Raw genomic sequence first — 14984 nt, 5'->3', positions numbered from 1 at the left:
TGATAATTTAACTCATATATTCAACTACTATCTAGTCATCTTGCTGAGAATATGCTGAATTAGCTCGAGCGCGATTCGCCAGCGCACTAGCGCCTCCACCCTGACCAACCTCCACCCTGGTTGTAAGCCAATTATGAGATCACATGACTACGTAGATGACTCAAGAGTTGGCTTTGTAATGGCGGTGCGAAATCGGGGGCGTAATTGCCATTGTCCAGTCAATTTTTTCCAATTTCATTTCTGTTCAGTAAGAATAAATTTAGAGGTTTCAAATTATAGATTCAAATTTTGTCAGGTTTTCTTATCGTGCTCTTGTGATAGGGCAGTGAGATTTGGTGCAACTATTGCAGAGATAGTTGCCTGCTAATATCCATCCATCTTCATCTATATCTACTGGATATATCCTTCACATCTCAGTATCTCTATTCAAATGCCGGCATTACTACTGACTCATCCTTCGCTCGCGTCGAATCAGACACGGGTTGCAGAATTGACGGCGACTATGGACCAGCCAGTCTCTCACCAGATGATCGACCGTCTTGCCACTGGCGCTGTGTCACTTCCCAAGGATTTTTACACATCTGTTCTTGTCGCACCTTCTGGGACTAGTCTGCCGTCGTCAGTGATTTCGCTGTTATTTTCCGCTGTAGTTCCTGGCGGTAGTATTGAGGGCGTTTCCGCGGACCAGAATATGGACGCTCTCATGGGCGGGTTCCTTGTCGCAGGTGACAACTCAGTGAAAACGACTTGGACGCGTCCGGAGATACAGAAAGTTGTCCTGCTCAAACGGAGGAGTCCTGGAGAAAAGAAGGCTGGAGCAATCTCTTTGTTTAGCAAGCCAGCTGCTGCTAACGAATCGTCCGCGAGCACCTCTCCTGCACTTACGGCGGCCTCATCGGCCTCTTCTGAGGCGTCCTCCATTGCCTCGCCGAAACGATCTCACGACGATATCTGGACCATCGATGACGATGATAGTTTTGGCTTTGATGAACCTGCTGATATTGAAGCGGATGCTGATGACCTGATCGATGAAGATGGATTGCTAGACGGTGAGATCCCTCAATCGATCAATCTTCCAGTCGCTTGCCAAACATCTGGCAAGCGGCGACGGAAGGCATGTAAAGATTGTACTTGTGGACTTCGAGAGCTGGAATTGCAAGAAGAAGAACGTGTTAAGACCCAACAAATCCAGGTCGTAAGTCTTTCGCTGGACGATACAGCCGAGATTGATTTCACTATCCCGGGCAAGACAGGCTCTTGCGGTAATTGTTCACTCGGTGACGCATTCAGATGCGATGGCTGCCCGTATTTGGGTTTACCTCCGTTCAAGGAAGGTGAAGTTGTTAGTCTGGATGCTATTGGAAACGACTTGTGATCATGCTGAACTGGTCAACGTGAGTGCTAAAAGTTTACTTAACGTTTCATCTATTTTACCGCATTGTTTGGATAGTATGGATAATTTGTTGGATTAATTGGAATGGAATTGTCATTGATGCATGCATGCATATATAGATGATATTTTTATATGCATGTTATTGTATGATATATTTGTTGTAATTGTATTATAAAATATATCACAACTCGTAATTTATATTGCGTCGCTGATGAATTGAGTTACTGCGGCGCCTGACCATGTAGGTGTAGTTTGATAACGATATTACAAATGTGTATAGTTTAGATTCAGGATTCATATTAATAATAACGAGGGGCATAGGGAAATACAGAGAAACTAGATCTATATGTATTAAGGTTAACAGACTGAAAAGATCATCATGGATTTTTTAAAATCTGCAATCGCCTCAATTGCACAGACAAACAGCTCGTTTCCATACACGGTTGGTGAGAAAGTTGAGTTCCAAAACGACACCATTTGGACTATTCATCATGCTACTCGACGAGTATGTTTTTGTTTTTGTTTAAAATATTTCTTATTTGAATCGTACTTTTACACGGAAGTGGCATGAGCTAACTGGGGCCAGAGCGATGGAATTGCATGTACGGTGTTTGAGTTCGATGTCAATTCACAGCGCAGTCGACTACCACTTGCCAAAAACGCGGCCAAGAAGTTACGGACGATGAAGTTTCCTGGGATTATTAATATTTATGATATTTATGAGGTGCGAAAATTCAGATTGGAGTTTTACTGGAAAGAGTTAGTGGACTAATTAACTAGACCGAACAAGCAGTGATGATTGCTACAGAACATGTCGTCCCGTTCGATATAGCGATTCAAAGTAAAGACATAATGACTCCAGACGTTATTAAATGGGGACTCTACGCCGTTGCAAATACAATCAAATTTATCAACGTTGATGCAAGTTCGGTTCATGGGAATATCCGGCAATCGTCCGTGTTCATCACCGACGCTGGCGAATGGAAGTTATCTGGGTTTGAGTTGCTCACGTCGACCAAAGATGAGGAGCCTGTCATTTACACGTTTGCCGGTTTAGTTCCCGATGCCCGTCGTTTTGCGCCTCCAGAAGTTGGTAAAGGTGGCTGGGAAGCATTGAAGAAGTATGAATCAGATAGAGAGTTAATTATGCTAGAATACTAATGACTGATAGACAACCACACCACTTACTAGATTCATATCTATTTGGTGCACTTATATATGAAATTTTCAATGGGCGGTTCATAAGTTCAGATCAACTACAAGCAGCAACGCGAAAAAATATTCCGCCCGATCTATTTGGCGCTTTCAAAAAACTTACCCACATCTCTCCTCGACAACGAGGAAGCATCAAGCAATTCATCGAGGTCGGCAAAAGCGAGTCGGCACCTGGCGGCGGGTTTTTCAGGTTGGACATGATATTGCTGTCTGAAAACATGACCAGTCTTAACGTTCAGTCTGAGGTGGAGCGTGACTCGTTTTTGAAAGAATTACAGCGCATTCGCTCCAAATTTCCGCCAAATTATCAACGACTGAAAGTTTTGCCGGCATTGGTGCAGTGCTTTGAGTTTGGTGGTGGTGGTCCAAATATATTAGCGGTCATGCTGGACATTTCGAACTCCATGGGACCTGAAGAGTTTCAGACTGTTGTTGCACCTACCATCGTCAAAATGTTTACTGTTCCAGATCGCGCCATCCGACTAGCGTTACTGGAGAGCATGCCGAAGTATATCGACCAGATTTCGACTAAAATTGTAAATGACAAGATATTTCCAGAGCTGGTCAATGGATTTACCGACATGGCACCTGCTGTCAGAGAGCAAACGGTGAAATCCGTACTGATTGTAGTGCCAAAACTTTCAGACAGAAACATCAATAACGACTTACTACGGTATCTTGCTCGGACCCAGAACGATGATCAGCCGGGAATTAGAACCAACACGACCATCTGTCTTGGCAAGATAGCACATAATTTAGGACCGCACACTCGTTCCAGAGTTTTAACCACTGCGTTCCAGCGGGCGCTGAAGGATCCGTTTGTGCATGCACGAAATGCCTCTTTGATGGCTCTAGCCGTAACAATTGATATTTTTTCAGCAGAAGATTGCTGCTTTAAGCTGTTACCGGCAATTTGTCCGTGCCTGCTAGACCGTGAGAAGTTGGTGCGCACTCAAGCACATAAAACCATGGATATTTATCTTGCCAAAGTGAACGCACACGCTGCTCAGATGTCGGAAGCAGGCAGCGCGCAGCCTTTGACTTCTACCCCGCAGACAGACAATACAAGAACCGCGGATGCGAACGGCAGCACTTCCGATGACACATCTTCATGGACCGGTGGTTGGGGAGGTGCGTTCAATGGACTTGCAAAGAGACTTGTTACAGATGAATCAAGGGATGTTGATCAACATGGATTACCACTGCATTCCGCGAGTGCTCCTCCCACAGCGCTAGCAAATGCAGAAGCGTCTGTCGAGCAACAGGTTTCGCGTATGAGTTTAGCGCCAGATGATTCGCTTACTCGCCCTTCCTCGGCATCGTCAACCATGGGTTTTGGTAATTCCAAGTTCGAGCCAGATCAAGATTATGACGACTCCGCATGGGGCCAGAATGATGACGAGGAAGAGAATGATGATGATTTTCCAGATACTGCTGAAGATTCGTGGTCTTCATTCGACAAAAAACCCGCCCAGGAAACCTGGTCTGGGTTCGGTGCTACAAACATTTCTAAACAGAACGCACTAAAACCAAAGTTCAATAAGCCGACATCGTTGAGCGGGCCGACAAAAAAGGCTTCCACAATCGCTGCCACTACTTCTACCTCTAACATTAATAAACCGAAAGCAAGATCAATTGCGCAACTACGAGAGAAGAAAAAGGGAAATATGTTTGCCGATACAGGCGCGCAAGACGATGAGGATAATTGGGGCGATGGCTGGTGATGAAAATATTTTGGGAATTGGTTGGGTCTTGATGTAATTAGATGAGACATGCTCACTTGTTGATATAATTTTTTGGCAGTTCTGAAATTGTCTAAAATACAATTACCATTACAGAAACCCTGATAAACTTTATGGATCTACAGTAGGATCATCAGAAGAATGCCACGATAGATCTTGAATGTCATAAGTATCAAATCCCGCCCAATTTACACCACAGATACTTAACGCTTTCCCACTTTCTCCTTAAACGCAGTCAACGTTCCTTTGCGCGATCGTCCTCAAGCGCGGATTTGGTTCTTTCCTCCCCAATTAGACTTTTAGTTGTTTGATTTTAACCCTTTTCAGAGCCAATTACAACTTCTTTATTTTATTTTATTCACTTCCCTCTCTTTGCTGACGTTGTTGTTGTTGCCGTTTTTGTCCTCGTTTGTTCTTGTTGTTTTTCTTCTGCAGACCTGACAGTTTGATTGGAATTGTTTGGGCGTGCTCAATCTCGACTTTGATCTGGACTAGCTTTGGTTTCCCTGAGTCGGTTCGGTTGTGTTTTGGATCCCTGGTCACTTGCTGTTTGATCCAACTTGTTCTGTCGATTTTATAATTGATCTGTTTTTTCGGATTGGATACCGTAAGCACTGTGCAAATACAGCGAATAAGGCTATAGGAAAAGATCAGACCGATCTCGGTAGGCTTATTTTCGTCGTGTGTGCTAGATTTGTCCCGTCCTGTCGTGCGACTCGCCTCTCGCCAACGTATCTCGCAGTCTTCCTAGTCTGATCTGATCGACCTCCTTCATTTTACGGACCTGCAAATCTGCCGGATTTTATACGTTGAGTATACTCACCCATTCAACTCGTTGTTGAATTTTTAAGTGACTCGGCCTTACTTTGGTCGAGAAGTCGTCATCATTTTCGGTATATTTCTTTACTGCCCGGTCTTCTTGATCCAGCCTGTGGCTTACTTGGACCAGCGTTTTCATCGCGTGCCCGCTCTTCGTCGTTATTCATCTTCGATTTTCTAAATCATGACGACGGCAGTGAATAATTCGTCAAATCTCTCGTCTGGGCCCGCAACTTCCTCTGGATCCCAGAATCAGCAGCGCAGTGGCTCTCGACCATCTACTGGAAACAGTGGCTCTCGCCGTTCAGCCGGTGGAGCGGCAAATGTCGATGGCTCAATGAATCAGAGGTAATTCTGCTGTGTTATTTTAATTTTTTATACATACTGACTTCCCATTAGACGTAATAATAATTCACGCGGCGTCTGGAGTAATCATCCATCAGGAGGCAACGGGTCATATCACGGTCGTGGATCATACTCTAATGTTAATAATCGTCGATCGCCTAGTGTGGATTCGGACCCATCCGATAGACATCTTTATGACCGATTGCTATATTTGCTTGCGCAATCTTTGGTGCGTATTGTACTCAATGTTAATTTTCTATTCCATTTTCTCATTCTCTCCAGGGCAGTAAAATTATTGCAACCGTTCGCTCGGGCGCTAGATATTCTGGAATCCTTTCCTCCGCATGCACTCAGGGAGATTTAGGTATCACCCTTCGTCTCGCCCATCAAATCTCGGCTCCTCCTGGCGAGGAGATTGACGAGAAGGCCAATGACACTCTTATAGGCACTCTTGTCATCGAACCTAAAGATTTGCTAGATATACGAATATTAGAACTAAATTTGAATGATCAAATTTCAGGTGAGACACATATATCTCTTTTTTTTGCTAAATTTCTAATTAATGTACAGCTGGGTTCAAAACTGACGGTGACATTTCTGGTCGTTCCGGTGCTGAAACAGGTAAAGTGCGAGAGCTGGAGCGGTGGCAGCCTGATGAAACAGAAGAACTTGGAGAAGCTCTCGAAGACATGTCATTATCGAGTAGCAAAGGTTGGGACCAGTTTGCTGTCAATGAGGAGAGATTCGGTGTTAGATCGACGTTTGACGAAGAAATCTATACTACAAAACTGGATAAAAGCCACCCAGATTACGAACTGCGAGCTGCTGCTGCGGAGAGAATTGCTCGCGAGATTGAGAGTTCTAGCTATGGTGGAAATCTACACATGGCCGAGGAACGTAATGCCGTAGTAGATGATTCCGGCGTTGACGAGGAAGATAAATATTCCGGAGTCGTTCGTACTAAGGCTCAGCTAAATTCTTTAACTACTGAACCTAGTAGCTCTCCGTCTGTGCCTACGATTGCGGTCGCTGGAGCAGGTGCTGTAAGCACTCCAACGTCGAATCGCTACATTCCACCTGCACTTCGGGCAAAGCTAGCTTCTCAGGAACAACAGACTCCAAAAGAAGATTCGAGTTCGACAGCTCCCGCGAGAACGAAATCGGAAAATACTAAGCTACCCGCTGCGCAGCCACCCATTCAGAATCAGGTGCCACAGCAGTCACAAAATGTCACTCAGACTCCTGCTTCGCAAGTTGATTCTGCGATTTTATCGAGTAAAATCAATGATTCTTCGAAACCAGGCTCAGGTGCTGCATCTACATTGAGCGACTCGAAATCTAATTTAGCAGCAAGTCAGACTACTACTGACCTCACAGCACAAATTCCCGAAGTCAGAAGGTCCAAAGATATCGAGAAGCAAGTGAGCACGCCAGGTAAACTTGATTCGCAAAACTCGGTCAAGGCAGCTGCCCTGCGGCAATTGTCATCTGAAAGTCGTGAACGATCAACGGAGTTTAGCAAGAGAGAACAGGATCGATTGCTGGAGCTGACAGACTTTTCTAAGGCTTTTAAGCTCCGGACGCCTATTCCTGCGGATCTAGTTTCTATTCTGGCAAAGGATAAGGATAAACAAGAGAAGATTATCTCGAAGTCAATGGCGGATGCAAAAGATCATAAAGCTCGGCAACCTTTGACTCCCGAGACCATGAGTAAGGCTGAATATTCACGGCCACTAAGTAGTCGTGTGATTAGTGCGCAGAAGCTTAAGGCTGATTCGAATAGCAACTTACCTATTTCTGTTGTGACGCCTGTCGATTTCAGACCGAAAGCGACTCCGTCTCCTGCACCATCAACAGCGTCTCCTTCTGCTCCTACTACGTCTGCTTCCGTTTCTTCTTCTTCTGCTTCTGCTTCTACTTCTACATCTGCTTCTGTGCCATCTGCTCCAGCAGCCCACGCTGTGCCTGCCTCCTCACCTTCTCCACCTGCTCGGCCGCAATTGACTGCTAAGAAACTTAACGCCAATGCTGCCGAGTTCAAGCCCAATCCATTTGCATCCTCATTTACTCCTTCTTTCGGCGCTGCCTCGGCGACCGCCGCGCGAGCATCACCCTCTCCAGCGCATTCAACGGTAGGAACCCCCAACCGTACATACATTAAGCCCGCAGGACGTGCTGAAACGCCGTCCTTTTTCCCCCAAGGTTGGATACCCCCCGAAGGTCCACGCGCCAGTATCAACGAAGAGTTCAATCCGTTTATTAGAGCGAAGGATACCTATTCGGGGACGGAGGAGTTCACATTACCTAAGGCGTTCATTACTCCCCCTATCTGGGATTTCTTTGCGGAAGAGCAAAGCCAATCATATATGGCGATGTTTGTAGTGCAGGAACCCTCTGTGCCAGGCAATGTACGTTTATATCCAGTCCAGATGGTAGGCCAGCCGATGCCGTTCTCGCCTGTTCCCGGCCATTCTATGCCCTCTGTGCAAGGGTCGCCATCTGTGAGCGGACCTGGATCGCCTTACGTGTCCGGTCCGGTGCAGTCTGACGAGTCTATGCGACTGCCGGTCATGGGAAACGGCACTCCAGTAGTGAATTCTCCCCACATGCTAGCGCCTGCGATGATGGCTGGTCCGAGTCAGTTCAACAACTCTGCCGCTGCTATGTATCCGTACCCTGCACAATACTACGGTGGTCGGCAGGGCATTTCTCCCGGAGCATTCATGAATGGGCCGACGATGACTGCGCCAGGAGGGCCGCATTATGGCAGCTACGTTCCGCAGCCCTCGCCTCCACAAGGCTATGGATCGCCTGGGCGAAATAATCATCAGCCGATGATGATGCCTGGTGGCGTCCCACCACCACAGGGTCCATATGGAGCTTACCCGCAATCCCAGATGTTTATGATGCGCGGACCTCCAATGCACGGAGGCATGCCACCGAACCATGGGAATCATTAGATAATTCAGAGTAATTCTAATTATCTCCTTCAACCCCCTCTCAAAATAAAGAATTAAATTTATAAAAAAAAGAGATGAAGCAGAGAAGTACTATTATTATATCTAGCATTATTTCAGACCTGGAAGCAAGTTATGTTTGGCGTTTCGTTGTTTATGATTCCGAATAGTATTTATTAATAAAGCTGTATCATTTAATTAAACCTTTAAACGGCAAAGTTAGTAGATTATATCAAAATGTTTTAATGGAAATAAGCTACTAGAAATATTAAACATGTAAAAATAAATGAAATTAATAATCATGAATTAGGAGTCATAGAAGAAAAAATAGACGGATGAATGACTTATGAAAATAGACAGCGAAGTAGAAAGTGAAATGTAAAGTAAGCAAACAGACTAACACCGAACCTCAAAAAAGCATGGACTCCTGATAAACAGCGATAGTACAAACATAAAATAAAATAGAAATGAATACAAGAAAACAAAAACTGAAAAAAAGAAACACAAAATTTACTCTTGTTGATGAAGATGAGAATGGTGAAGGTGCGAAGAAGAAGAGTTACTAGTAGTCGTACTCGTACTATTCGGCGTTCCTGGCACTGAGGTCGACGGTGGTGGAAGCTGGGGGACTGCAGACATGTTTGACTGCGTTGCTGTAGTCGTGCTATTACTCCTAAACTTCAGTAAGTTTGGAATCCGGATTGACTTCGATCGTTTCGAGATCGACCCGAATGAACGTGACACGCTCGTGGTAATCGACGAAATCGATGAGTCTGCGGTAGAAGTATTGGCTGAAGTAAGAGAGGGAATCGATCGTGCAGTGTTAGTATCAAAACGAACAGGGCTTGTTGACCGGCCAGGATCGAGGCCAGCACCAGAACTGGGAGCAGCATTAACCGGAAAATACTGATGATCCGCATTGAGCGATTCTTTAGATTTTCTTGGACTTAGAGCTCGTGTCCGTTCTAAAACAGGACTTTCGGACTCACTATTCGGACAGCTTTCTCCAGTTGAGCGACCGCTTGAACTATTTTCTCCCGGAGCCCTATGTCGACCAGATGACACCGAAGAGGAAAGTAGCAATGATTTGAGAACCTCTCGCCTCTCTGTGAACTGGAACTGACTGAAATCCAAGAAATTAGCAACGAAATAGTCCCACGTCTTATTGGGAACCTCAGACGGAATCTCGGGAATCGACGTTCGGTATTTCAATCTCTGAATCTCATCTCGGATACGCAGACATTCTCTATGAAATATTCCCAGATCACCATCAAGGTTCACGCCATATGGAGTCGTCACAGCACATTTGGTTCCAACATGAGGCGACTCCAAACTGGAATTTCTTCCACTAGAATGAACACGCTGCCGACTCTCCCGACTAGAATCCCGGCCCCTCCCTCGCTGTAGTGACTCTGTTTCAGACCCGGATTCGGAATCACTGATGTCCTCATCATCGACATCACTTTCACTCTGATCATCATCACCATCATCTTCTTCTGCAGAAGATTCTCCACTGAACGAGTCATCTGAAAGACTGGGTGGTAGCTCTTCAATGTCGCTTTGAATATCACTCGACATCGATGATCGTCGGAACCGCTCTTTGAGTCGGTGTTCGTCCTCTCCAGAGTCTTCGTCCGATATCAAATAATCCTCGCCTTCCTCTGCACTATCCTTTGTACTATCTTTGCTGTGATTATCTGCAGAACTGCTTCGAACTCCACTCTTAGACCGTCGTTGCGATTCTTGACGTCGCCGATGACGCCGACGTCGCCGCTGACGTCGGTACCGTTTTCGATCTGCTTCAGCTTGTTTGACAGCGTCAGATGCGACTTTAGCATCATACCAAGTTAACCAAACATCCACAAGTTCGGCCATCATCAATGGTCGATCAATAAGATATGGTAAACTAGGAACACCATCTTTGAATGCAGTTGGTAGTCGAGACAGCACAGTATTCGGAATCTGATAAGGAATCATTGCAATCGATTGATGCATTGCCTCCTTCTCTGAATCATCTTGATCCATCCCGGTTCCAGTTGATGCTCGAAGTTCCCCCGTCTCACTTCCAAGAGAAACTGAGGATCCAAGTTTGTGGGTTCCTATAGAAGCTCCTGTTGCTGCTGCTGTAGTCCTTCGAGTGGACACATCGAGAATAAATCCTTTTACCTCAGAAATATGCAACTTCACAAACTTGTTCATGGGCTCCATCCAGGGTTCTTTGGCTCCAAATGTGCTACGGTTAGCTAACCCTTGTAGACCTTTAGCCAACAGCACCAGCGTCCGCTGCGCATTGGCCATTGGATGATCGTGGATCAATCCAAAAAGCTTAGGACCTAGTAACGCTGGACAGAAAAAGCGGAGAAACAAAAACCCAGAAACTCCTGAATAACTCGCCAGTGCCGAACTCTCTCCGTATTTTTCTTCAACATTAGTTCGAATAGTATGAAATATCCGCCTCATACTAGGAGGACAACGAGAAGCAGATTTATAAATGTTCTCCCAGACTAAGGACATGTAAACCAGTAGCCGCTTCCAGTTTTCGTCCAATAATGATCCTTCCTTTATCTTTGCCGGATCAACTTCGCAGTATATATCCGAATCAACAATTTTCTTAATTACGCTGCCCAATGTAGCGACCAAATAATCATGGCCAATTCGACTCATATGAGTATCCAAAGATTTAGTCAACAAGGAATTTCCACGAAACAGTAGATTCGCATTTAACGCCGAACTCTTGGTTGTGAAATTCGATCCTATTCCAGTTCCTATAGTCGATTCATGCATAGGCTTTTGGTGTTGACTGCTGCCTCTTGATATAACAGGCGAAATTAAATTATCGCCAGATCGATTCATTTCTTCTGCGCTAGATGATGGCCCAATAGTCGCACCTATCGATCCACGCGACGGAATACGTGAGATATTTGAACTACCTCCTAACGGTGGACTAAGTAAAGCTGACATAGGACTATTGCCTCCAGTCGGAGATCCGATCGGACTAAATGGCACCGTAATAGGTCGAGTACTCGGACTCAACGTCATTGATGGCACTGATGCGCCAGCCTCTTCCTTGTGAGTCAACTCGGATTGTACGCGACTAAAATTGGCACCATTGCCTCCATCAAGTTCCCAAATCTCATGCTTCGCTAAAAACATCAGCCATTCAGTAGCTTTCCCAGTCGCTTGGAAAATGTTCAAAAACACACTAGACAGCCGTTTCATTTCTCCAGTAAGATTACAAATATGAATTGTTAGATGGTTCGAAAAATTCAGCAAAAGATCCAATAAGTCACTATACTCCTGCTCAGTTAAGACAGTATACTCTGCTACTTGGATCTTTAGACAGATTTCTCCGGTTTTACCCAAATAACCATGTGAAGCATTGTAAACCGGCACCCAACGCTCCAGATCAGTGTCTTGTATAATATCCGACATGAGCAATTTCACTTCACCAATGGATAGGTCAGAACCGAAATCGTTCAGGCGACGATTGCGATTGCGAAGACTCAATTTGAGCGAATTCACCAAAAAAGGCAAATCTCTAAAACACATTAACATTATAAATAAAACAATAAGAAAATATAAAACTCACGGAAAATAAAAGTCCTCTCTCCAAAATGGCTTCGTTGTACCGTATTTAACTTTTGTTCGTGCTCGAACTTTGTCGTTCATTTCGATGTCAACATATGAATCAACAGCCTTCGGCATATATGACGAATCAACACTCAATCCAGGACCTCGGGGCATAATAATCTTGGCATCTATGATCCGGATATTTAGAGTTCGCATCTGACGAAATGAGCCCATCGCATCACCAGTATCAGGACCATATAGTTCAGGAAGACTCAGACTGCGAAGTAAAACAAACCAAACATCACGATTTGTTTTACTGTCGAAATTTAGATACACCGGAGTCACCAGCACCGATACTGAAACTGCAGATGGTATTGTAGAAAGAGATGATGGGAATGAGTTTTCAGTCAATGAAGGAGCTTGGTGGTGATGGTAGCTGTGATGATGGTGAACTGAAAATGCTGAATGAGCAGAGGAAGGTGCAACTCCTGTTAATGAGCTTGGACCGTGACCAAGAGAACCGACAGACCCAGCCGAACCAGGTGTTGAGCCAGGCGTTGAGCTTGAACTAGTAGAGTTGGACGCAGAATGTGCGACAGTTGTCTTCAGAAATATAACGAGACTGAATTCCCGTTCGGTGACCGAAGGATGAGCAAGTTGAATAGCCGATCGACGGATAGTAGAGAGCTGGAGTGTAAAATGCGAACTTTTGGAATTTGAAAACGAAGGAGATTGAGTGGGTTGCGACTGTATATTATTTGAACTTCCAGCTGTTCGATGTGGGAAATTCGGTGTATTAATAGTCTCCGGGCGCCCAAAAAAAAGAGGGTTAGTTGCAGGAGGTTGAGTTTCCGGGAAGATTTCCAAATTGCCATTTGCCTTTAAGAGACAAGAAGCCTTTATCCATAGACGGTTGATCGAATCTGGAGTCACCAGAGTCGAAGAAGATGGTATTGAGCCGGAAATACTAGCTTGCTTTGATTTTTTACTGGGCGGTTGTGTAGGCTTTTTCCAAGAAGGGTCCCACATTTCAAATTGTCCAACTTTGATTGTCCTAGAAGAAGTGGAGGGAACAGCTGCCGCGGCTGTAGCAGCAGTGGACTGTTCCCCTGAACCAGTTGACGCTGTATGATCATTCGCAGTTTTTGTTGCAACATGTTTTGCAGTCGGTCGAGGATCGTTCGTAGTTGCAGTAGCAGACGAAGCAGAGGCCGTCGAATTATTTGGAAGATCAAAGTCAGGGTATCTGAATCGTAAAAGTTTGCTACCTATTCCGGCACCACGAAGAGGAGACCAAGTTAGCAGGGCTGCTACCCACTTGTTGAATTCTTCAGGGGAGTCTGCAGTTAGAACAGCAAAATTAGAAGGATCATGGCCTGATATGACCTGAACGGCAGTAGCAGAGATTGGCGAAAGACTAACTTTACAACCTCTAAGATCGCCGATTAAAATACGTGGACCGTCCGGATGTTCTGAACATAATGCACCCGAAAATTCCTCGGTGTAGCAAAAACCGCTATTTTAACATTAGTATGAAACATATATATGTATATATATAATTCAGATGAAGTAACATACGCTCCGTGGTTATTCTGAGTTTGCCACTTGACCCAGCCTCGAATGACACCTTTCATAGAGTGCATAATAGCCAGAATATGACTAAATTTAAAAGGCAGAGTAAGGTCATATTGAACATGATCGCTGCTGCTGTCATCGAGCGTTGAAGTGCTGCTCTTTGGAGATGCATTTTCTTGTGGTACGGGGTTATGTGTGGAAGACCGATTCGAAATTGAGGCAGACAATGGGAGAGGAGATGGAAGCGGGGAATGGGCAGGTGAAGAGCGAGAGGGAACAACAGTCGGCGGAGAGGACAATTGAGGAGTGATTTCAGCCGAGAGCTTTCCACTTTGATTCTCGGAAGTAGAAGATGAAGCCAATTGAGAAGAGCGGACGGAAGCGGATTTCTGATCCGCTTGCAGAGCTGAGGAGGAAGTGGAAGACGTCGGGTCGGCAGTGAGAGGGGGATAGGAGGGCAGCCTTTTGAAAAAAGCCGACAGATCAGATCTCTCAATATCTGTCGTAGTAGAAGGAAGTGCCGCAGAATCTATACTCCGCCGTCTGAAAGGTTTCGAGGACGATGTACCCGTTGCAGCGGTCGCGGAGGAGGACGCCGCGGTGGAGGGATCGACGTGAACCTTTTTCCTTCTTGACGAGCGATGCCTGTGTGAGCGCGGAGCGGAAGAAGACGATGGATCACGATTTTTTGCAAGCGGAGAAAGAGAGGCAGATGAGGAGGTGGATGAAGCGACTGAGGAATGAGAAGTCAGAGTGCTCTGCGACGGCGAGTGTAGATCTGGCGGAAGGTTATAGTAGATGTGCTGATTTTTGATGATGTCGTCTGCCACGGTGGCATCGTAGCGAACCAAAGGTGGGATTCTCTGGCGCTGGAATGCCGGACGCATGCTACCTGAAGCGAGAGAAGCGATGTCTATGGACGCTCTGCGTAGCAAGGGCTGATGGTGGTGGAGTTGCTGCTGGTGGTGGTGCTGTTGACGACCTAAACGACCGCCGGTGGCAGCAGCAGAGCCAGCAGCAGAAGAAGGTGGTTCGCCCATCTCGAACAAGCTAACTATAGAAGTACAGCAACGACGATGGAGGCGGACGAAATTTGTCTGAAAACCGTAGCCAAAAAACTGTCAAACGACGCTAGAAACATTCAAAATAGGTTCAAAATGATTTTCAGACAGAAGAAGCATTTCCGGCCGGCTCAAAGGCGGACCGAGATTGGGCTATTTTAGTGTCACGTGAGGCAAAATAGTGTGAGCGCGGAGCACAAGGCTAGCCAGAAGGGGCGTCGACGGAATATCTTGCTCTCCGTGTTGAGCAAGATGATAAAAAATGTTTAGACTATGTTTATAGCTGAGAATATAGCGGAATTTGTCT

General features: G+C 45.5%; 4 protein-coding genes across 4 annotated transcripts; 3 read left to right on the top strand and 1 right to left on the bottom strand.

The window, feature by feature from the left end:
- Nucleotides 1-430: 430 nt before the first annotated feature.
- V1516DRAFT_628516 (cytokine-induced anti-apoptosis inhibitor 1, Fe-S biogenesis-domain-containing protein) lies at nucleotides 431-1375 on the top strand (the record flags this gene model as incomplete). Its single annotated transcript, XM_066919847.1, has 2 exons — nucleotides 431-772; nucleotides 839-1375. The coding sequence occupies 2 exons, from the start codon at nucleotides 431-433 to the stop codon at nucleotides 1373-1375; spliced, it is 879 nt and encodes a 292-aa protein (XP_066775645.1).
- A 260-nt stretch (nucleotides 1376-1635) lies between these two features.
- V1516DRAFT_515281 (armadillo-type protein) lies at nucleotides 1636-4479 on the top strand. Its single transcript, XM_066919147.1, has 4 exons — nucleotides 1636-1898; nucleotides 1980-2117; nucleotides 2174-2514; nucleotides 2565-4479. Exons 1-4 carry the CDS (start codon nucleotides 1773-1775, stop codon nucleotides 4330-4332), a joined length of 2373 nt encoding a protein of 790 aa, XP_066775644.1. The 5' UTR covers nucleotides 1636-1772; the 3' UTR covers nucleotides 4333-4479.
- Nucleotides 4480-5353: 874 nt separating this feature from the next.
- Nucleotides 5354-8474, top strand: V1516DRAFT_687162 (uncharacterized protein; the record flags this gene model as incomplete). Its single annotated transcript, XM_066923704.1, has 4 exons — nucleotides 5354-5517; nucleotides 5569-5743; nucleotides 5797-6034; nucleotides 6085-8474. The coding sequence occupies 4 exons, from the start codon at nucleotides 5354-5356 to the stop codon at nucleotides 8472-8474; spliced, it is 2967 nt and encodes a 988-aa protein (XP_066775643.1).
- Nucleotides 8475-8981: 507 nt separating this feature from the next.
- V1516DRAFT_654985 (uncharacterized protein) lies at nucleotides 8982-14656 on the bottom strand (the record flags this gene model as incomplete). The annotated part of the gene is made up of 6 exons (XM_066920315.1): nucleotides 8982-9459; nucleotides 9535-10029; nucleotides 10258-12009; nucleotides 12061-13557; nucleotides 13620-13742; nucleotides 14097-14656. 6 exons carry the CDS (start codon nucleotides 14654-14656, stop codon nucleotides 8982-8984), a joined length of 4905 nt encoding a protein of 1634 aa, XP_066775642.1.
- Between the last annotated feature and the right edge of the window lie 328 nt (nucleotides 14657-14984).

Source organism: Lipomyces oligophaga (genome assembly GCF_038497815.1).
Source record: "Lipomyces oligophaga strain CBS 7107 unplaced genomic scaffold V1516scaffold_7, whole genome shotgun sequence".
Taxonomy (NCBI): domain Eukaryota; kingdom Fungi; phylum Ascomycota; class Lipomycetes; order Lipomycetales; family Lipomycetaceae; genus Lipomyces; species [Lipomyces] oligophaga.
This window is presented reverse-complemented; position numbering and strand designations above follow the sequence as displayed.